Source organism: Magnolia sinica, chromosome 18 (genome assembly GCF_029962835.1).
Source record: "Magnolia sinica isolate HGM2019 chromosome 18, MsV1, whole genome shotgun sequence".
NCBI lineage: Eukaryota > Viridiplantae > Streptophyta > Magnoliopsida > Magnoliales > Magnoliaceae > Magnolia > Magnolia sinica.
Window position 1 is genome coordinate 25,619,223 of NC_080590.1, and position 24,873 is coordinate 25,644,095.

The window sequence follows — 24,873 nt, forward strand, 5'->3', positions numbered from 1 at the left end:
TTAAAATGTGAAGGCATGGTGATGATACTCTCTATAGGAAATAAACATTCAGTACAAGTAGATAAGCTTGCAGATCACCTTTATGTGTATCACTTACTAATTAAAAGTTTTGAATGGAGCCCTCTACAATGCATGAAAAGAAAACTGGGGCAAGAGCCTTCGAGGTGGAAAGGAAGCCATTAGGACTCAAGACTACGACAAGGAGACGTTCAATTGCCATATCTATTCTATATATGGTATAGCTCCCTCCACGTTCATGGCATAATTTTATTAAATGAATAAAACTGAAATTAAAACATATCTTAAAACTTAAAAGCACATTTAACATTCAAACATATATTCAAAGCACATTTGACATAATTTCTAAACAGCATAAATATTCCAAGAGCTCAAGAAGCCTAAGATATTTATATGTTGTTCCCATTAGGTGGAACTAAGAAATTCAACCCAAACATAATACATGATAATTAGACAAGAAGAGTTTGACAGTTTTATGCACTGCCTTATGATTTTTTTTTTTGGGAACCAACTCCAAATGACCTTGGAATTTTCAGGCTTAGAGGATATGGTGGGTTTGTTCATAGTTCTCTCATATTCATGTGAGTTTGTTTGGGAGATATTGTGATGAAAATAAGAAACCTATTAAAGAGATGATATTGGAAGCACACCCTTTAGAAGGTGTTTTTGTTCTTGCATTTATCAGTATATATGTTGACACATACAAGAAGATGACAATGACAGAACTAAAATACAGTAGAAGCAACAATCCTAGTGTACATCTAGAATAGTAAATACAATGAGGGCCAATATAACGTGTTGCTGGATCCTTGAATGCATCAGTTGTACTCATGTGTATTGGACTTCTCTCCTTATCACCTATGATGAGCCTACGGTGCTTGCTTAGTGAGCTTCACAAGGCAACTGGGTGGATTGCAAAGGGTGAGTCCCACAATCTTGTGAGTTGGGATAGTTAGGTACGATGCAACCAAAAAGAGATTGCAAAGGAATCAAACAAAGAAACCAAGATTGTGGGAAGAGCCCACGACCCTCTAGTCAAAACTAGAGATCACATATCATGTCCCTCTTTTTTCTTCTTCTGAGTATGAACACCAACCTACGAAAGCAATTTTCTCTATTCTAAAAAAGTCTAATGCTTAACACATCCAAAGGGGCATTGTAGCCATTACATTTTTATTATTAAAAAAACAAAACAGTAAAATTTTTTTAAAAAAATATGGCCACCAACATGTGTGGCCATGGCTCACATGTGTGATCAGTGATCATGTGGGGCCCACACATGTAGTCAAAAGGCCCTTCATTGGACGTGCTTGCTTGTGTCACAATCAAGATGTGTTGTAAACTTGTAATTGTTATTGTGTAACAGTATCGGTGGTGCCCATTATGTGATACAGGAGGGTAACGAGCAGCCCTTAAAAAATGACACTGTAACAACTGTTACCCTCAGACCTTAGTAACAGTCAGCTCCCTTTATAACCATTAAAAAAGGCTCATTTTTGCAACCCAATGCAAATGGCCTCCTTTTCCACTTATTTATCCATTTCTCTTCAATTTCTGTTATTCTTGCAATGATCCTAGGTTAATTTTGACATACCTTGTGCACTCTGTGGATTAAAACGCTTGATTTTGGCAATTTGCAATTTGGATGAATCAGAGATCATTGGACCATTCTGGAAAACAACTAAAAAAAAAAAAAGAGTTAAATATTCAAAATTTTATTTTATTTTTTGTTGGAATAAATGTAGGATGTGTAGGAGTATCAATTCATGCTAGAGATTAGTCATTTTAATCCAATTTTGAATTTTTCATAATTTTTTACTTTTGACTGATTTTCAGATGAACAATGACTACCAAAAAAGATTCCCAATATATATATATATATATATATATATATATATATATATATATATATATAAATTTATTTATTTTTTAAAATATTGATTGTAAATGGTTGGAATAGATGTAGGATGAATACGTGTACCAATGCATGCTATAGATTAGTCATTAAAATGCTATTGTGCATTTTTTATTTTTATTTTTTGTCATCTGATTTTCAGATGAACAAGGGCTGTCAAGAAAGAAAAAAAAAAATGGGCTGTCAAGAAAATCTCAAAAAAAATATGTTTTTTTAATTATTTTTTAATTTTTTATAATAATGATTATAAATGGTCAGAAATTAGAATACATGTAGGATGAACATATGCACAAATTCATGCCTACAATTAGCAATTAAAATCCCATTTTGTATTTTTATTTTTGGTTGATTTTTGAATAAATAGTGACTGTAAAGACCAATCTAAAAAAAATGTATATATATTTTTTGTTTAATATCAATTGTAAATGGAAGGAATAAATATACAAATTCATGCCTTAGACTAGTCATTTTATTCTCTTTTATTAATTTTTAAAAATATTTTCAACTATTTTTCGGCGGTGTTTTAAGTATCGACGATATTGGCCGATATATCCCATGATATATCTTGTATCCCACCTATGTGATACAAAACGCACAAGTAGTGGGACAGATCCCGCATGTTTGATCCTGTTGCAGGACAATCTGTGGGATGCAGGGGCACACTCGAGGTGGGTGGCCCACATAACTCATGGATTTGGGGCCCGTGTGAGGCGGAACCCATGGATTTAGGGCCCACGAGGGGGCGGAACCCTTGGATTTGGGGTTCACGAGGAGAGTTCGGCCGAGGACCTAACCCATGGATTTGGGGCTTGGGTTATGAGATAAAAGGGATTAATTCGCTATGCTCTATCAGTTCGAGCTTTTAGAGCAAGTGATTAATTGTCCTGTGTCAAATTGGTATTAGGGCGGGAGGTCTCATGTTTGAGACTCCTCATCGGTAGTGATTAATGTGAGGGCATTTTCACACCGGGCTCGAGTGGGGTTGCCTGTGGGATGTAGGGGCACACTGATGCAGGACATGGAAAATTAAATATGATATGCAAGATTGCAGGCTTAGATCACACCAATTCAGAAACAATCACACAAATTCCACATCCCACATGAAAATCCAAACATTCAATTAAAGGGGAATCTATGCGGGTCCAAGCCGACACAGGCTAGGACTGGACCAATAAAATTATAAACCAAACAATGTCAAAGGGAAATAAAATCAACTACTCATGCATAAAAATCAGTCCCTAATCCAAGGGATTCCCTAATTTCAATTCAAGGAACCCTAAGGTGATAAAAAGGGGCAAATCAATTAGGGATCATGTAATATAGGGTTAGGATTCATGAAAAAAAACGGCTATGAGAGGATAAAAGAAGATAAAAACCTGAACCAAAAGATGATCCCGCGTGTGGACAGCAACAATGGTCCAGATGGACGTGTGTGTGATCCCGGCCGCACGTGTGTGGGGCCCACTATTCAGAAAAAGGCCACCTTGGCCCTGGTCGGCCAGGGATGGACTCCAAAACCTCCAAATTTCAGCTCGATCCGATGTACGGTTTGTGCGTAGTGCTCCGCCGAAGTTTCAGCTCGCCTGCGGGCTAAAATCTGAAAAAGAAATCTGCTGCAACAAAAGGACAAAGTCGAAGTACGGATGGGGGGAAGATGGAAAAAAAAGATGATGGAAGATGGGGGTGAATTGGGATCGATGTGGCTTCGCACCACGGTAGTTAGCCCTTCGAAAAGGGAGGGCTTCACACCCACTTTTGAATTCTTCCACAACTCACGAAGAGAGCAGAAAAATAAAACAGGAATTTTTTTATTAACTTCAATGAATGAAAAGAACTACAAAGGGTGCCTATTTATAGGGAGAACCCTATACCCAAGAACTCGCACCATGTGCGACACCTATTACTTGGCGATGAAGTAAACTAAAATAAAAACCAAACAAGAAAATCTAAAGCGTTCACGATGTTCTAAATAATAACAATAAGCAAAACTTAAAATATAAAACCAATCCGACGAGTGGGCTACGATCATGAGATCTCATGGTGGGCTTTTCTTGACTATCGGGCCACTTTTCTGAACCAAAACTTGTCTTCTAGCTAGGAGGCCCTCCCTGGACGTCGTCATCGAGCCAGATCGATGGTGGGGTCCTCCTTTTGCGTACGTACGTGCGTAGGGGTGGTTGTGTGCGGGCGTGCATATGCATGATGTCCTCATCAACTCTCTCTGGCTGCGAAGATTTCGCCACTGGCGAAATAAAACTCCTGAACCGCTCTAGGATGTCGGGATCAAGTCTTTGAGGCTCCTCCTCAGTGAGCCACGTGCTGTCTGAAGTTGGGCGTGACTTCCATTTAACTAGGTATTTCTGAAACCCGCCATCTAACATGGAAATTATCTCATGGTTTAGGATATCCTCTATTTCCTCTCTGGGCGTGTGAAGGTTAGGTATGGAAGGCAGAGGCTGAGATGAAAGGTCGGGAAGAGGCCATGGATCAAAGGGTAAGGTTGGGACACCAGGATGGGTGAGCGAAGGGCTGGACAAAGTATCAGTGGGTCCCTGAAAAGCAACTAGATCCTCCACGTTGAATGTGGAACTAATTCCCATGGAAGGTAGAAGATCTACCTCATACGCATTGAGACCGTTTCGCTTTATAATTTTGAAGGGCCCAGCGCGGTGTAACTTACGAATGGCCCCTGGAGGGTACCGCTCGGGCCGATACGGACCATCACAGAGTCCCCAATATTGAACTCTTTGAAACGCCTATGTAAGGCAGAAAGTTTGTAATGCTCATTACTAGTAGTGATCTTTTGCCGATTTCTTGATGCAATGAATGTATGTGATGCGCAAAAGACTCGGCACTCCGATGGCCTATGAGACAATGACATGGGGATAAGATCAATAGGTTTCTTAGGCTTTAACCAGGAACGACTTCAAAAGGACTTAGACTGGTGGACCTATTGACATGTATGCAAACTCGGCTATGGGTAGTACGGCGTCCCATGTCTGGTATGCTCCCCTACTAAACATCGAAGTAAACTCCTAGGCTCCTATTAACCACCTCGGTCTGGCTATCGGTCTGTAGGCAGAAGAAAACTGGAGCCTAGTATTCATCATGTGCCATAGTGTCTTCCAAAAGTAACTCATAAATCTCACGTCACGGTCAGACACTATGGTTTTTAGTAACCCATGCAGTTTGACAACCTCACTAAAGAATAGTTTGGCAACATGAGAGGCGTCGGAGGTCTTAGAACAAGGAATGAAGTGGGCCATTTTAGAGAAACGGTCCACGACAACGAATATGGAGTCATGCTTTCGAATAGTCTTTGGAAGTCCAAACATGAAGTCCATACTGATGTCCTGCCAAGGGATGAATGGGACTGGCAAAGGTGTATATAATCCTGTATTCTGTTTCCTTTGCTTTGCCAGTTGACAAGTACGACATTGCCCTATAATTTTGGCCACGTCCCGCTTGAGGCTTGGCCAATGAAATCTATCCTCCACTAGAGCAATGGTCTTGTCACGACCGAAATGACCTGCAACCCCCCCTGAATGTAACTCCCAGACAAAAAAATCGCGAAGGGAGGTGCGTGGTATGCACAAGCGGTCACTCCTAAACAAATATCCGTCCAAAATCAAATACTCACTGTTAGCTCCTGATGGACTCTCTAATAAAGACGTATACACAACTCCAAAATCTGGACACTCAGAATACTCTTCTTTGATGCGCTCAAGGCCCGTAACTTCAACGCTCATGGAGTTGAGTAATGCGACTCGACGACTCAACGCGTCGGCAGGTTTATTCTCTACACCGGCCTTGTGCTTAAGCACAAAAGTGTACTCTTAAAGGAATTGAACCCACTTAGCGTGCCTGGGGCCTAATTTCTTTTGAGAGTTTAAGTATTTTAATGCCTCGTGATCTGAGAACAAGACGAATTCTTGCGGTAATAGGTAATGTCGCCAATGGCGTAGTGATTGCACTACCGCGTAGAATTCCTTGTCATAGGTGGAATATCTTTGCTTCGCCTCATTCGGTTCTCACTAAAAAAGGCGACAGGGTGCCCTTCCTGGCTAAGTACTCCTCCGATGCCGACTCTTGACGCATTACATGCGTTCAAAAGGTTTTGAAAAATCTGGAAGTCGCGTGATTGGAGCTTCGGTCATCTTGACCTTTATCTCCTTGAAAGCCTTCGAGGCGGCCTTTGTCCATTGAAACTCTCCCTTTTTTATGCAGTCCATGATGGGAGCCACAATGGAACTGAAGCCTTGAATGAACTGCCTATAAAAAGTGGCTAAGCCATGAAAGCTGCGCACCTCATGAATATTGCGAGGTTCAGGCCAATTAACGATGGCCTTGACCTTCTCGGGATCCGCCGATACGCCCTCAGCTGACACAATAAAACCTAAAAAGATCATACTACTAGACAAGAACGCGCACTTCTTTAGGTTGGTGTACAACTTCTTGGCCCTAAGGATGCCACAAACCTGCCTCAAATGGTTAAAGTGTTGCTCCTTAGTTATGCTATAAATCAAGATATCATTAAAGTATACGACCAGGAACTTCCCCATGAAGGGTCTCAACACTTGGGTCATCACATGCATGAAAGTGCTTGGGGTATTAGTTAACCCAAAAGGCATAACTAGCCACTCATATAGCCCATCCTTCGTCTTGAAGTCCGTCTTCTACTCATCACCAGGGCGTATACGGATTTGGTGATACCCACTTTTGAGGTTGATTTTTGAGAAGATAGTAGCATTGGCCATCATATCTAGCATGTCATCAAGATGCGGTATGGGAAACCGATACTTGATTGTGATTTTGTTGATGGCCCTACTATCAACACACATTCTCCATGTGTCATCCTTCTTAGGTGTAAGAAGGGCGAGCACGGCACACGGACTCATGCTCTCTTGAATGAAACCCTTCTCTAGGAGTTCATCAATCTGACTCTTCAACTCAGCGTGCTCCTTCGGGTTCATTTTGTAATGTGGGAGGTTTGGTAGAGTTACCCCAGGGATTAAATCAATGGCATGCTGTATATCCCTCATATGGGGAAGCTCATTCGGTAAATCATCAGAAAAGACATCACTAAACTCATGTACTACCTGAATGGCCTCAGTGGATAACTCTACGCTAGTCTCTGGTACACTCTCCCTAGCCACAAGGGTGTATATCATTGAGTTTGCCTCCGTCTCTCGCTCAAAGTCTTTGGCATTCAAAATATGAAGCGGTTTGGACTTTGACTTCGACTCCTTCACTTCTTTTGGGAAGCTCACACCACTCTGTGTGGTGAACTCTTTTCTAGTTGTATTCTTGGGTGACAGAGGATTTAGCTTGACTTTCTTACCCTCAAATCAGAATGTACACACATTTGAACGACCAAATATGATAACATCCCTGTCATAGAGCCATGGCCTACTCAGAATGACATGGCCCACATCCATAGGAACAATATCACACCAAATTGTGTCTTTATAAGATCCGAATTAAATAGGGACAAGACAGCGGTGCGAGACTGGAATGGATGTTTCATCAACCAAAGAGACTCTATAGGGCTGAGGATGGGCTTTCAGCTTTAAGCCCAAACGAGTCACAGTGCTAGTCAATACCATGTTGGCTCAACTACCACTATCCATGATCATCTTATAGCTCTTTTCTCCACATTTTGCATAAGTGTAGAAAATCGTGTTGTGGCCATAGTCATCAGTGTTCTTGGCTTGAGCCAGGGCACAATGCACAATTGTGAGGGTCACAGACTCTTGTGCTCCCTCTTCCTCATCATTAGGGGTTCCGACTGGCTCATATTCCTCCTCATCACTATCACTATCTGGGGGCACTACTTCTACTTGTCCATCAATAAGGAGTAATTTGGTGCCCTCTCTCATGCCGCACTGGTGAGCAAAGTGACCAAACCCCTGACACCTAAAACACCTAGTGGCCCCGCTTCCACACGAACTAGACCCGGCAATCTCTTTACCCTTATCATCCTTGGGCCTGGACTGAATATTAGTGGAAGGTTTGTTTTGGAATCCCGTATTAGGTTTAGCTCCTGAGGGGTTGGCCTTAGCATCGGATTCACAAAAGTCAAACCGCCTTCCACAGATGCTTTGAGGTATTGCTCGACGTCTAACACTACTTGGTACAACTGTTCAATAGTGTGTATGTCTTTGGCGAGCAATTCTCTCCTAATGTCAGGATGAAGGTCCGTTTTAAAACGAGCAAGGGTGAGTACGGGGTCCTCATCAACCTCACAGCGGGTCGAGTACTCTTCGAATTTCTCAATATAGTCAGCAACACTCATGGAACCCTGTCGAAGAGACTGCCACTCCTCAATCAACCGCATGCGATAAGAGAAAGGGAGGTACTTCTCTTTCAACGTTTCTTTCATTTCTCCCCAATGGACTATTGGAAGTTCCCTCGCTCTTTCTTTTTTTTGCTCAACCGTCGCCCAAAACCTCTTTGCTTGACCCACAAGCTTCATCTTGGCGAATCGGACTCGTCGAGCATCCGACATATCATACCACTCAAAATAGTGGTCCATATCCACCAACCAATCTAAAAAAGCTTTAGGGTCCAAGTGACCATCAAAAGCAGGAGCATCTACCCTAACTCCCTTGAGGAGTTGTGCATCTGGGTCATATTGATCATGATGTCCCTCACGGGGTGGGTGCACAGGTACGCGCCCATGACCAGCTCCTTGGCCGCCTCCATTCCTTGGTCTAACATCCCGACCAACTGCCTGAGATTGGGCATCCTCCCGACATCTAGTTTGCCGTGAAGGAGGCCTCTATTTCTTCGAGGCGTTTATATATGTGTTGTTTCAAATGCTTATTCAAGGACTCAACTTGTTGGGCTAACTTGGCTACTGTTTCTTGTAGTTGCTCTATGTTTAGTGTGGGGTGCAAACCGAAACCACGACTCGTACGTGTGGGCATACACTGACTTTCTCAACCTAAGGACCTGCTATGACAACTATATGCGTCTAAAAACTAAATGACCCTACGAGACTATATATGAAGGAGACTACACACTGTTACTAAAATTCAGCCATATATGATGGAATGAATGCATGAAGGGTTCAAACAAACTAAACCCTAAATATGTGGTGAATTCCCCTACAAGAACCATAGGCTCTGATACCAAATTTGATGCAGGACGTAGAAAATTAAATATGATATGCAAGATTTCAGGCTTAGATCACACCAATTCAGAAACAATCACACAAATTCCACATCCCACATGAAAATCCAAACATTCAATTAAAGGGGAATCTATGCGGGTCCAAGCCGACACAGTCGACTCGACCAATAAAATTATAAACCAAACAATGTCAAAGGGAAATAAAATCAACTACTCATGCATAAAAATCAGTCCCTAATCCAAGGGATTCCCTAATTTCAATTCAAGGAACCCTAAGGTGATAAAAAGGGGCAAATCAATTAGGGATCATGTAATATAGGGTTAGGATTCATGAAAAAACGGCTATGAGAGGATAAAAGAAGATAAAAACCTGAACCAAAAGATGATCCCGCGTGTGGACAGCAACAATGGTCCAGATGGACGTGTGTGTGATCCCGGCCGCAAGTGTGTGGGGCCCACTATTCAGAAAAAGGCCACCTTGGCCCTGGTCAGCCAGGATGGACTCCAAAACCTCCAAATTTCAGCTCGATCCGATGTACGGTTTGTGCGTAGTGCTCCGCCGAAGTTTCAGCTCGCCTGCGGGCTGAAATCTGAAAACCTGCTTATGAAGAAATCTGATGCAACAAAAGGACAAATTCGAAGTACGGATGGTGGGGAAGATGGAAAAAAAGATGATGGAAGATGGGGGTGAATTGGGATCGATGTGGCTTCGCACCACGGTAGTTAGCCCTTCGAAAAGGAAGGGCCCCCCCCCCCCCCCCCCCCCCCCCCCCCCCCCCCCCCCCCCGCCCCCCCCCCGCCCCCCCCCCCGCCCCCCACCCCCCCCCCCCCCCCCCCCCCCCCCCCCCCCCCCCCCCCCCCCCCCCCCCCCCCACCCCCCCCCCCCCCCCCCCCCCCCCCCCCCCCCCCCCCCCCCCCCCCCCCCCCCCCCCCCCCCCCCCCCCCCCCCCCCCCCCCCCCCCCCCCCCCCCCCCCCCCCCCCCCCCCCCCCCCCCCGCCCCCCCCCCCCCCCCCCCCCCCCCCCCCCCCCCCCCCCCCCCCCCCCCCCCCCCCCCCCCCCCCCCCCCCCCCCCCCCCCCCCCCCCCCCCCCCCCCCCCCCCCCCCCCCCCCCCCCCCCCCAAAAAAAAAAAAAAAAAAAAAAAAAAAAAAAAAAAAAAAAAAAAAAAAAAAAAAAATAAAAAAAAAATAATTAAAAAAAATAAAAAAAAAAAAAAAAAAAATAAAAAAAAAAAAAAAAAAAAAAAAATAAAAAAAAAAAAAAAAAATAAAAAAAAAAAAAAAAAAAAAAAAAAAAAAAAAAAAAAAAAAAAAAAAAAAAAAAAAAAAAAAAAAAAAAAAAAAAAAAAAAAAAAAAAAAAAAAAAAAAAAAAAAAAAAAAAAAAAAAAAAAAAAAAAATAAAAAAAAAAAAAAAAAAAAAAAAAAAAAAAAAAAAAAAAAAAAAAAAAAAAAAAAAAAAAAAAAAAAAAAAAAAAAAAAAAAAAAAAAAAAAAAAAAAAAAAAAAAAAAAAAAAAAAAAAAAAAAAAAAAAAAAAAAAAAAAAAAAAAAAAAAAAAAAAAAAGATGACATATTGGCCGATATATCCCATGATATATCTTGTATCCCACCTATGTGATACAAAACGCACAAGTAGTGGGACAGATCCCGCATGTTTGATCCTGTTGCAGGACAATCTGTGGGATGCAGGGGCACACTCGAGGTGGGTGGCTCACATAACTCATGGATTTGGGGCCCGTGTGAGGCGGAACCCATGGATTTAGGGCCCACAAGGGGGCGGAACCCTTGGATTTGGGGTTCACGAGGAGAGTTCGGCCGAGGACCTAACCCATGGATTTGGGGCTTGGGTTATGAGATAAAAGGGATTAATTCGCTATGCTCTATCAGTTCGAGCTTTTAGAGCAAGTGATTAATTGTCCTGTGTCAAATTGGTATTAGAGCGGGAGGTCTCATGTTCGAGACTCCTCATCGGTAGTGATTAATGTGAGGGCATTTTCACACCGCCTCATCACACACTCGGGGTGGGTGGCCCGCTGCCATGCTCTATCAGTTCGAGCTTTTAGAGCAAGTGGTTAATTGTCCTGCATCAGATCAGATGAGCATTTTCGATCTCTCTCTCTCTTTTTTTTTTTTGTAAATCATGTTAAATCAATGTCAAATGATTACAAACCCATGATTTTTTTATATTTTGCATGAAAAATCATGGATTGAGAGATTCAATTTCGAGATTTGGAGATGGGCTGAGTTGCGAAAAATTGAAAACAAAATAAAAAATTCCCAATTTCTCGCAACTCAATTGCAATCTTTGTGCCCAAATATAAAATTAAACATGTACGTAACTTGATCTAGTAATTCTTCTTTTCCTTTTGAATGTATTGCTTGTGTTTCCACACGTCTTCTTACATTTATAAATCATACGAATAGGCTTTGAATATACTTGCATCAATTCAGTTAGACAACGCATATATTAGGACCCCAAACAATGAAAACCTATTACGTGCACTTGTTTTTTGTAATGTTTTAATTTATAAGTGTGTATTGATGTCTTTTTTAACAATCACTAAAGTTTCATTGAAAAATTCGACCAATTTCCCAATGTTATCCCATGTTTCCAACAACAACAATACATTATTTAGATGATACAACCGATATATCCCATGCGATAACCAATATGTATCCGTATCCCAAGGGTGTGATACGTAACACAATACTGATATTTTGAATATTGCTTTTTGGAAGGATGTGACCAGTGTTCAAAATATCGGTATCGCACAATGTATCGCACCCTTGGGATACAGATACGTATCGGTTATTGCATGAGATATATCGTTTGTATCGCATAATTTATCGCACTTTTTGAGAAACATGGGGAAACATTGGGAAAATGGTTGAATTTTTCAATGAAACTTCAGGGATTATTAAAAAAGACCCTAATACACACTTTTAAATCATAAAATCTTAAAAAAGAAGTGCACATAATAGGTTTCCTTTGTATAGGGTCTAAGCTATGCATTGTCTTATTGAACTCAGATAACTATATTCAGTATCCACCCCATCCATCTATTTTTCCATATCATTTTAGGACATTATCCAAAAATTGAAGCAGATCCAATAATTGGGTAGACCATACCATAGGTAACAATGGTGATTGACCATTAGTGGGCCACAAAAGTTTTGGATCATGCTGATAATTGTTTTTTCTCTTCATTCAAACTTATGTGAAGTTATCAATGGATTGGATGCCTAATAAAATATAGGAAAAATTAAGGTGCACCTTAGGAAGTTTTTAATGGTACCATGTTCAACTAATACTGTTTCCTTGAGTATAGTCCACCTGATAATTGGATCTTCTTAATTATTAGGATCATGTTGTAAAATGATCTGAGAAAACAGATGGATGGAGTGGACACAGAATACACACGTCAAGTTGGCCCCACGATACGGTTGTGTGGTCTTGGGTGAGGCGGGGTCTCACCTAATCCACTCCTATAATATTGAGTAAACTTATTGGGTCCACCGTAAATGTACATGGTTTATCCACGCAGTCCATGTGTTTTTCCGGCTCATTTTAGGGGTTGAGCACAAATTTGAAACATATCCAAAGGTCTAAGTGGACTATACCGCAAGAAACAATACGAATAATGATTTGCACCGTTGAAACCATGTTTAGTGTGGGGTGCAAACCGAAACCGCGACCCGTACGTGTGGGCATACACTGACTTGCTCAACCTAAGGACCTGTTATGACAACTATATGCGTCTAAAAACTAAATGACCCTACGAGACTCTATATGAAGGAGACTACACATTTACTAAAATTCAGCTATATATGATGGTGAATGCATGAAGGACTCAAACAAACTAAACCCTAAATATGTGGTGATTCCCCTATAAGAACCCTGGCTCGATACCAAATTTGATGCGAGGACATGGAAAATTAAATATGATATGCAAGATTGGAGGCTTAGATCACACCAATTCCGAAACAATCACACAAATTCCACATCCCACATGAAAATCCAAACATTAAACAAGGGGAACTATGCGGGTCCAAGCCGACACGGAGGACTGGACCAATAAAATTATAAGCCAAACAATGTCAAAGGGAAATAAAATCAACTACTCATGCATAAAAATCAGTCCCTAATCCAAGGGATTCCCTAATTTCAATTCAAGGAACCCTAAGGTGATAAAAAGGGGCAAATCAATTAGGGATCATGTAATATAGGGTTAGGATTCATGAAAAAAACGGCTATGAGAGGATAAAAGAGGATAAAAACCTGAGCCAAAAGATGATCCCCCATGTGGACAGCAACAATGGCCCAGACGGACGTGCGTGTGATCCCGGCGGCACTTGTGTGGGGCCCACTATTCAGAAAAAGGCCACCTTGGCCCTGGTCGGCCAAGGATGGACTCCAAAACCTCCAAATTTCAGCTCGATCCGATGTACGGTTTGTGCGTGGTGCTCCGCCGAAGTTTCAGCTCGCATGGAAACCTGCTTCAATGAAGAAATCTGATGCAACAAAAGGACAAATTTGACATATGGATGGTGGGGGAAGATGGAAAAAAAGATGATGGAAGATGGGGGTGAATTGGGATCGATGTGGCTTCGCACCACGGTAGTTAGCCCTTCGAAAAGGGAGGGCTTCGCACCCACTTTTGAATTCTTCCACAACTCACGAAGAGAGCAGAAAAATAAAGCAGGAATTTTTTATTAACTTCAATGAATGAAAAGAACTACAAAGGGTGCCTATTTATAGGGAGAACCCTATACCCAAGAACTCGCACCATGTGCGACACCTATTACTTGGCGATGAAGTAAACTAAAATAAAAACCAAACAAGAAAATCTAAAGCGTTCACGATGTTCTAAATAATAACAATAAGCAAAACTTAAAATATAAAACCAATCCGACGAGTGGGCTACGATTATGAGATCTCATGGTGGGCTTTTCTGGACTATCGGGCCACTTTTTTGAACCAAAACTTGTCTTCTAGCTAGGAGGCCCTCCCTGGACGTCGTCATCGAGCCAGATCGATGGTGGGGTCCTCCTTCTGCGTATGTACGTGCGTAGGGGTGGTGGTGTGCGGGCGTGCGTGTGCATGATGTCCTCATCACACACTCGGGGTGGGTAGCCCGCTGCCATGCTCTATCAGTTCGAGCTTTTAGAGCAAGTGGTTAATTGTCCTGCATCAGATCAGATGAGCATTTTCGATCTCTCTCTCTCTTTTTTTTTTTTGTAAATCATGTTAAATCAATGTCAAATGATTACAAACCCATGATTTTTTTATATTTTGCATGAAAAATCATGGATTGAGAGATTCAATTTCGAGATTTGGAGATGGGCTGAGTTGCGAAAAATTGAAAACAAAATAAAAAATTCCCAATTTCTCGCAACTCAATTGCAATCTTTGTGCCCAAATATAAAATTAAACATGTACGTAACTTGATCTAGTAATTCTTCTTTTCCTTTTGAATGTATTGCTTGTGTTTCCACACGTCTTCTTACATTTATAAATCATACGAATAGGCTTTGAATATACTTGCATCAATTCAGTTAGACAACGCATATATTAGGACCCCAAACAATGAAAACCTATTACGTGCACTTGTTTTTTGTTATGTTTTAATTTATAAGTGTGTATTGATGTCTTTTTTAACAATCACTAAAGTTTCATTGAAAAATTCGACCAATTTCCCAATGTTATCCCATGTTTCCAACAACAACAATACATTATTTAGATGATACAACCGATATTTTTAATATTGCTTTTTGGAAGGATGTGACCACCCCCCACCCCCACCCCCCCAAAACAAAAAAAAAAAAAAAAAAAAAAACTTATCAACGTCAGGTTTCGATCCCCCTAAAAATGTATTTTTTGGCTATATAAATGTAAATAATTAATTGTCTCATTATTAATATTACATTCATGCTAATATAATCTTACCATTGATATTAGATAGTTAGAAAAATAAATATATGAGTTTTGCAATCAATCTGTTCATAAAATCATCAGATAGGCCGAGATGACATTCTAACTGAAGAGTAGGCCATTACATCATAAAAATATAAGGTTAAAAAGAAATAATAATGATAATACAAATTTGGAATCCTCCAAATATTTAGGATATTTTTCAGATTTCTTTTGAAAAAAAAAAACCTGCAATGGTATTAATGGGGATTTTTATGCCCACCGATACTATTACGGCACACCTTGGTCATGATACCTTATAGAGAATAATTAAGGTACTGAGAAAGATTATGAATTTAATTGTAGGGTCATTAAAGCTTTAGATTGTCCGCAAATCACACATGTGTTAAACTTGAAGGTCAATGTGATGCAAAGGAGCTTGGTTAATTGAGTTGCAACTGTCCCATCTTTAAATTTCGGACTTGACCCTTGCTTAGGGAGGGGGTTGAGTACATCTCATGTTTCCTGTTCCGATAATAAATTTTACACTTTCTTTCAGTCAATTACATTAATATATAAAAAGAAAGACAATCTACTTGCATCATCATAGAAACCATACTTCAACCAAATCAAGTACTCGGATTAAATAACATACAATATATATGAGCACCAAGACATTATCTAGAATATTGGAGAAAAGAAAGGGAACAAAGTGGGTGGGCAATCTAGAACTGGAGCCAGCTAAATGTAATGAATACATACGGTATATACACCAATTTCGATGCATCGCTGCGCACCAAGCATCTGTACAAGCATTGCAAGTAGTTGTGCTTGATCAGGGGACACCTACAAATCACACGACAGATGAGTTAACAAGCATTTATGTGCATGTGGAGCAATCCTGTAAGAATATTAAATTGATGAGCCCATCAAGAGTAGTATAAAAAATTGACCCCACTGATTTTTTTACATGAGTATTGCTGATTAATTCACACTTCAAATTGGTCACTGAAATATTCTTTTTGCAGGGTAGAAATTTTTATTAAAAACAAAAAGAAACATTAAAAGAGGGAATGGAATCCCATATTACGAGATTTTGAATCTCACTCCCTTTCTTAGCTAAGTCGCCAGCAATAGCATTAGCTTCTCTATTATATGATTGAAAACAACCGAGATGGTTCCTTTCAATTCTCTAATTTCTTCAATCCATCGAGCAAAGCACCACAGGTTGGCATTGAAGAGCGATCCCATGTAATTATGTAGATGGAGTTGCCTTCAACAATTAAAGGGAGGTACTTGAAGTGTCTATGAAATATGAAATGGAAAAATGAACAACCTTTAGCAACCCTAGTCTTTTTATGTTCCCAAAATGTTTGCATGTTCTTTTGAAGAGCAATACAAGCATACTCCGAAGACACCCATTGATTAGTGTGACATGACGTTTAGTGTTCTCTGCAGGTGGGCCCCAATTTTTAATGATCCAGACCATTCATCCTATTGGCTCACCATAGATAAGAGACCTGAAGTAAGAACCCTCACCAGAGATGAGCAATTGCTGCCAGATTTTCCGCTTGCATGGATAGTTCAGACGCAGTTAACAATACATATACACAAGAAAAAAATAAAGATAAACAATAGGTCCACCAATTGATGGCCGGGATTGCTCGATTGAAGAAATTCTTGGTCCATTCCCCTGTTAGACAGGCTTACATACCTTGTATAGCTAGTATACCTTGTATAGAGGATTCTGAGTTTATTATTTTCCTTGTATAGATGACTATAATCTCTATATATTCAACCCCTTTGGGTTGTCTCAAATACAGAAAATCTTTCAACTCCTCTCGGTCGTCATGGTATCAAAGCTTCACTGATCCAAAACCGGCACCACCTGTCAGATCCGACTGCCCATGTGTCTTCCGGCCCTTCTATTCGTTCGATCCAGCGCACCTGACCCTTCTGCTCATCCAGATCCAGATCCAGATCCAGCTTTTCCTGATCCAGATCCAACGCCCCTATGTTCCGATCTAGTTTTTCCCGATCCAGAGCCTCTATTGCTGTTGTTATTCTGCCATATCCAGAAACTGCAATTCCTTGGGTATCTCCTGCTGTACGGTACATTTAAAACCTTCTTCTGTTGCAACTCTTTGCGTGCTTTACATTACTTTAGATTAATGGACAAGGACTCATCACGTACAAAGGCCTTAAATTGTAGTTTTGATGGTACCAACTATTCTTTATGGGCCATCCATTTTCAGAACTTCCTCAAGGGCCATGGTTTGTGGGGAATAATTGATGGATCTGTTACTATCCCCACTTCCACAGATGCTGACAAATTAGCTTATTGGGAAATGAACAATGGACGGATTATTACCTGGATTCTCGATTCGGTCGATCGGTTCATTGTTGTTGGCCTCACACTTTATCGCACTGCTAAGGCAATGTGGGAACATCTCCAGACAATTTATCAACAGAGTAATGCGGCCCGGTTATACCGCCTATAACAGGATCTCGTTAACCTTACTCAGTTTGACGATAATATTCAATCATTTTACTCCAAAATTGTCACAATTTGGACAGAGATGGCTATGATGTATCCAACATTTCCTCATTACTTTAAGATATTCCAAACTATGCGCGAGAGTGCGCAAGTTCGACAAGTTCTTATGAAGCTACGTCCGGAATTTGAGCATTGTCGGGCTGCTCTCTTAAACCGTAACCCTATTCCTTCATTGAATTCGGTTATTAATGATTCATTAGCTGAGGAACAACGACTGAAAGTTCTCTCTTCCTTCCTCAACTCCGGGATCATCTGATATGGTGCTTGATGTGTCCACCACTACACCAACATGTGGTTCCACTCCTTTGACTTGTCGCGGCTGCAACAAGGTGGGTCATGTTGTCGCTCAATGCAAAGAATGGTGCGCTTATTGTCGACGGACTGGTCATAGTATTCAGGACTGCCGTACACGTGCCTATGCATCTTCTTTTGGCCGTGGACGTGGTGGTCGTGGTTGTGGCCGTGGTCGTGCTCTTTCTGGTACTGCTGCCACTATTTCTTCTGAGCCGTCTGTTAGTGATTCTGCATGTACTATTTCTGTTGAAGGTCTTTCATCACCTTTGACTCTTGCGATGCTCCAGCAAATCATTCAGGCCCTTTCTGTGGCCGGTATGTCAGGTATATCCCCATCTTCTATATGGCTATTCGATTCGGGTGCTTCCAATCATATGACTGGTGCTGTATCCCATCTTCGTGACGTTCGTCCCTACACTGAAAATCAGGCTGATGACACTAGACTACCCATTCAGTCCGTTGGATCATTGACTTTCTCTCCTTCTGCTCATCGCCAGTTCACCCTTCATGATGTGTTTCATGTCCCTAACCTCTCCTCCAATTTAATTTCAGTTGGTTAACTCACATCCAACAACTGCTTAGTCATATTTCTTCCCAACTGTTGTTTTGTGCAGGATCTGGCAACGGGGAAGGTACTTGGGATGGGTAAGCAGCATGGTTGTCTGTACGTGCTGGACTTTGATCCATCTGTCACTCCCGCTCGTTGTTTCTTTTCTCCATTTTCATCAGATATTTGTTTAGCAAATAAATTGTGGAAACTGTGGCACTTTCGCCTGGGTCATCCACATTTCGATCGGTTAATTCAATTATTTTATTCTAGCATGTTAGGGAATATTTCTCTTAATAAAAAAGATTTGGATTATTCTTGTTCATCTTGTTATTTTTCAAAAAGTAAGTGTATTCCTTTTTCCTCTAAGTATTACAAAATCATCTTCTATGTTTGAACTAGTGCATACAGATGCCTGGGGTTGTTCACCAATTATGTCTCTCTATGGGTTACGTTACTATGTTATATTCATTGATGATTTCACACGTTACACTTGGATTTACTTTATGCACTCGAAATCACAGGTTTTTGAAAAATTCAAGATATTTCACTCTATAGCGGAGACTCAATTTCGGGTTCCAGTTCAAACTCTCCGCTCTGACTCCGGGAGGGGGGGGGGGATATCTCTCAACCGATTTTCGTACATTTCTTCAGGGTCATGAGATTATTCATCAGACCACTTGTTCTGATACTCCACAACAGAACGGGGTGACTGAACGAAAAAATCGTCATATTGTTGAAACTGCCAACACCCTGATGGCAGCTATGAGTGTTCCTCGTTCTTTCTAGATGGAAGCAATGTTATATTCAGTCTACTTGATTAACCGGATGCCAACCAACATTCTGAACAGTAAATCTTCATACTTTGTTCTTAACAGCTATCTCCTGCATATTCCACATTTCGTGTTTTTGATTGTCTGTTATGTTTACCTGGCTTCACGTGAGCGTAACAAACTATCTCCAAAATTGATCAAATGTATGTACTTGGGATTTGAAAAAACTCAGAAGGGTTTTCGATGTTATGATCCGGTTTCTTGCCGTGTTCGGGTTTCACGACATGTTGTTTTTTTGAACATATTGCCTTTCATTCATCTCTTCCTCCTCCGCACTCCCCAAAATCTCCTGGTCTAGCCACCTTTCTTGATATTCATTTTGCCTTGAGTACTCTTCCTCGTCCGTTGCAGGTTTACTCGCGTCGACCATATACAACTCCACCACTTATTACTCAACCCAAACCTACTGCACCTGTTGCAGATCTTGAACCTACCTCGATACGTCATTCCGATTGTGTACATCAAGCGCCTGATCACTTGATATGCTTTATGTCTGTCATGAATGCTACTCTGGATACTATTTCTATTCCTACTTCATACTCTCAAACAACCACTCATGATTGTTGGAAGAAGGCTATAGCAGAAGAACTTGCGGCATTAGATGATAATCATACATGAGACATTGTCACTCGACCCGCTGACCAATAGTTAATTGGTAGCAAATGGATTTATTTTGTTAAGCTCAAGTCTGATGGATCATTGGATCGATACAAGGCTCGACTTGTTGCTCGGGGATACAAATAGGAATACGAAATTGATTATGATGAGACATTCGCTCCCGTGGCCAAGATGAAAACTGTTCATACTCTTCTGGCAATATCTTCCGTCCGTTCTTGGCCACTTGCTCAGATGGATGTGAAAAATGTTTTTCTTCATGGAGACCTCCAAGAAACAGTATATTTGAAACCTCCTCCTAGCTCTTTAATCCTTGACAATAAGGTATGTCGCCTAAAGAAAGCCCTGTATGGCCTTAAATAGACACCTCGGGCATGGTTTCAATGCTTTCACGATGTTATTACAGGTGCTAGCTTTACTCAAAGTAGTCATGACCCATCCTTATTTTTGCGCACCACTGCTCACGGAATTTTCATTGTTTTCGTCTATGTTGATGACCTACTTCTGATTAATAGCGATGCTACTGACATCTCGACTCTAAAGGAAGTTTTGCAATCCTCATTCAAGATGAAAGACTTCGGCTATCTCACATACTTTCTTGGGCTTGAAATTTCACGTTCTAAACGTGGGATACTGGTCAGCTAGCGTAAATATACTAAGGATATTCTCGCCTTTGCATCATTGAAAGATCAGAAGACAATTCAGACTCTCTTAAAACTTAACGTTCAATATGGCCGTGATGATGGTGATCTACTTGCACAGCCCAACTTATACCGCCGTTTGGTTGGGAGTCTGGTTTACTTAACTATGACTCGCCCTGATATTGCCTACGCTATCCAAGTCGTCAATCAGTTTGTTTTTACTTCTCGGACTTTTCATATGACTACGGTGTTACGCATCCTACGGTATCTACGTGGAACTCTAGATCGATCACTGTTCTTCTCCTCCACGGCGACTCTGGACCTTCGTGTTTATTCGGATGCTGATTGGGCCGGTTGCGCTCTTACACGAAGATCTACCATTGGCTACTGTGTTTTTCTCGGCACTTTTCTTATCTCTTGGAAGTATAAGAAGCAGACCACTGTTTCCAAATCAAGCACAGAAGCCGAGTATCGGGCGATGTTCGCTGCGTGTAGTGAGCTTGTCTGGTTACGTGGACTTCTTTCCGACTTGGGCGTTCCTCTACAGAATCCTACTCCAATCCATGTTGATAATCTAAGTGTCATTCAGATTGCCTTTAACCCGGTTTTTCATGAACGGACGAAGCATATTGAAGTTGACTGTCACGTTATCCGCAAGAAATTTCAGTCTGAGCTCATTTCTCTTCTACATGTTGCATCCCATGATCAGATTGCCGACATTTTCACCAAGTCCCTCACTTCTGCACGTCACTCATTTCTAGTTGACAAACTATTACTTGTCGATGACCAGCATTAGTTTGAGGGGGAATGTTAGACAGACTCACATACCTTGTATAACTAGTATACCTTGTATAAAGGATTCTGAGTTTATTATTTTCCTTTTATAGATGACTGTAATCTCTATATATTTAACCCCTTTGGGTTGTCTCAAATACAGAAAAGCTTTCATCTCCTCTCGGTTGTCATCCCCACCCACCAAGGGCCAACAGAATTGCTCACCAAAGGGTGGGCTGGCCCGTCATTTCTGACTGTATGCATCGTATTGTAAACACACGGATTTGGAGAATGTTTTTCTGTATTTTAGACAACCCTAAAGGGTTGAATATATAGAGTTTTACGACTATACAAGGTAAGATGATAAATACAAAATCTTCTATACAAGGAATGTGGGCTGTCTAACATCCCCCCTCAAACAAATGCTTGCCATCAAGAAGTAATAGTTTGCTAACTAGAAATGAGTGGCGTGCAGACGTGAGGGACTTCGTGAGAATGTCAGCAAGCTGATCATGAGATACGGCATGTGGTAGCGATATGATCCGAGACTGAAACTTCTCGCGGATGAAGTGACAGTCAACTTCAATATGCTTTGTCTGTTCATGAAAAACCGGCTTTCTTTAGGCGACAGACTTTATTGGCAATGATTAAAGATCCAGGAGGAGGTTTCAAATAGACTGTTTCTTGGAGGTCTCCATGAAGAAAAGCATTTTTTACGTCCATCTGAGTGAGGGGCCAAGAGTGAATTGATGATACTGCTAGAAGAGTGCGAACAGTTTTCATCTTGGCCACAGGAGCGAATGTCATATCATAATCAATTCAGTCTTCCTGTTTGTATCCCTGAACAACAAGCCGGGCTTTGTATTGATCCAATGAGCCGTCAGACTTGAGCTTCACAGAATAAATCCATTTACTACCAATTAATTGGTGGTCAAGGGGTTGAGTAACAATGTCCCACGTATGGTTATCATCCAATGCTGCAAGTTCTTCTGCCACAGCCTTCTTCCAATAATCATGACTGGCTACCTGATGATATGAAATAGGAATAGATACAGTATCCAGGGTAGTATTCATGGCAGACATAGAGTATATTAAGCGATCAGGCTGTCGATGTTCACGAGTGGAACGACGTACCAAGATAGGATCTGGATCGGTTACAGGTACAGCATGTGCGAGAGTAATAGGTGATGGATCTGTACATGATCGTCGTGAATAAACCTGTGATGGACAAGAAGGTGGACTCGATGTAACCGGAATGTCAGGAAAAATAGTAAGACCAGGAGAGTCTGGTGTGGGCGAAGGAGGACCAGATGAATGGAAAGCAATATGCTAAAAAAAAACAACATGTCGTGATACCCGTACACGACGAGAGACTGGGTCATAGTAACAAAAACCCTTCTAAGTTTCTCCAAATCCCAAATACATACATTTTACTGATTTTGGGGAAAGTTTATTACGTTTACGTGATGTCAGATGAACATAATATACACAACCAAAAACACGAAATGTGGAATATGTAGAAAGAAAACTGGTGAGAACAAAGTAGGGATATTTACTATTCAGAACTGTGGTTGGCAACCAATTAATCAAGTAGACTGAATGCATCATAACTTCCGCTCAGAAGGAACGAGGAACACTCATAGTTGTCATTAAGGTATTGTTAGTTTCAACAATATGGCGATTTTTGCGTTCAAGCACCCCATTCTGTTGTGGAGTATCAGAATAGGTGGTCTGATGAGTAATCCCATGACCCTAAAAATATGTACGAAAATTGGTGGAGAGATACTCTTCCCCTGAGTCAGAGCGGAGAGTTTGGATTTTTACTTGAAATTGTGTGTCCACCATAGAATGAAATATTTTGAATTTTTCAAACACCTGTGACTTAGAGTGCAGAAAGTAAATCCAGGTGTAACGGGTGAAATCATCAATGAATATAACATAATATCGTAGTCCAGAAAGAGACATAATTAGGGAAGGGCCCCAGACATCCGTATGCACCAGTTCAAACATAGATGATGATTTTGTAGTACTTAAAGGAAATGGAATACACTTACTTTTTGAAAGGCAACAAGAAAAACAAGAATAATCCAAATCACTTTTATTAAGAGAAATATTCCCTAACATGCCAGAAGAAAAGAGCTGAATCAAACGATCAGAATATGAATAACCTAGACGAAAGTGCCAGAGTTTCCACATTTTATTTGCCGAACAAATATCCGAGGAAGAGGGAAAGAAGAAACAACAAGCTGGAGTAACTGATGAGTGAAAGTCCAGCACGTACAAACATCCATGCTGCCTACCTTTCCCAAGTACATTCCCCGTTGCCAGATCCTGCACAAAACAACAATTTGGAAGAAATATGACTAGGCAGTTATTTGATGTAAGTTGACCAACTGAAATTAAATTTGAGGAGAGTTTAGGGACATGAAAAACATCACAAAGGGTAAACTGGCGATGGTCAGAAGGAGAAAAAGTTAAGGAACCAACGGATTGAATTGGTAGTTTAGTTCCATCTGCAGTAGAAATAGTCTGATTGCCAGTGTAGGGACGAATATTGAGAAGATAGGATACATCACCAGTTATATGATTTGAAGCACCAGAATCGAAGAACCATGGTGAAGATGTGGTTATACTTGACATACCGATCGCAGAAAGGGCTTGCACGATCTGCTGGAGCATCGCAGGAGTTAAAGGTGAGGAAAGACCGTCAACAGAACCAGTGGATGCAGTATCACTAACAGAAGGCTTGGAAGAAGTAGGCACAGAAGTAGCAGAAAAAGTACGACCACGACCACGACCTTAACCACCACGTCCACGGCCGAATGAGGATGCGTAGGCACGTGAACGACAGTCTTAAAGACCATGACCAGTCCTTCAACAATACGCGCACCAATCTTTGCACTAAGCGACGACATGTCCTACTTTGTTACAGCCGTGACAAGTTAAAGAAGTGAAACCACGGTTTGGTGCAGAGGTGGATACAGTAAGTGTCAGGTTAGATGGTCCCTGAGATGTCCCTCGAGAGAGGACCTGCAGTCATTGTTCCTCGACTAATAAATCATTAATAACCGAATTCATTGAAGAAGTTGGGCTACGGTTCAGGAGAACAGCCCTGCAATGCTCAAATTCCGGACGTAGTTTCATAAGAAACTGTCTAACTTGCGCTCTCGCGCATTGTGTGGAATATTTTAAAGTCATTTGGGAAGTCAGGATCCATCATAGCCATCTATGTCCAAATTGTAACCATTGTAGAATAGAAAGATTAAATACTTTTGTCACCCTGAGTAAGGTGAACCAGATCTTGTTCCAGGCGGTATAACCTAGCCGCATTACTCTGTTGATATATTATTTGGAGATGCTCCCACATAGCCTTAGCAGTGCGATGTGGCGTGAGGCCAACAGCTATTGATTGATCGACAGAATCAAAAATCCAGGTAATAATCCGTCCATTTTTTATTTCCCAATCAGCCATTTTGTCGACATCGGTGGAAGAGGAAACAGGAATGGATCCATCAATCAGTCCTCACAAACCACGACCCTTGAGAAAACTTTGAAAGTGGATGGCCCATAAATTATAATTGGTGCCATCGAAACTACATCGTGGGGCCTCTGTACGGGAGTCTTTGTCCATAGATAG

The 24,873-nt window shown here is 41.2% G+C and overlaps 2 protein-coding genes across 3 annotated transcripts in view; one reads left to right on the forward strand and one right to left on the reverse strand.

Annotated features, from left to right (window-relative positions):
- LOC131232526 (uncharacterized) overlaps positions 1-24,873 on the reverse strand; it is a 37,683-nt gene that overhangs the window by 11,478 nt on the left and 1,332 nt on the right. The window contains exon 3 of one of the 2 annotated variants that reach the window (XM_058228818.1): positions 15,738-15,821. The exons of the other annotated variant lie outside the window; for it this stretch is intronic. Within the exon in view, the coding sequence (XP_058084801.1) occupies positions 15,738-15,821 (84 nt within the window). The remainder of the gene's footprint in view (positions 1-15,737; positions 15,822-24,873) is intronic. 2 annotated transcript variants of the gene reach the window in all.
- LOC131232527 (uncharacterized) lies at positions 17,587-18,621 on the forward strand. The gene is made up of 2 exons (XM_058228820.1): positions 17,587-18,150; positions 18,441-18,621. The coding sequence occupies exons 1-2, from the start codon at positions 17,790-17,792 to the stop codon at positions 18,473-18,475; spliced, it is 396 nt and encodes a 131-aa protein (XP_058084803.1). The 5' UTR covers positions 17,587-17,789; the 3' UTR covers positions 18,476-18,621.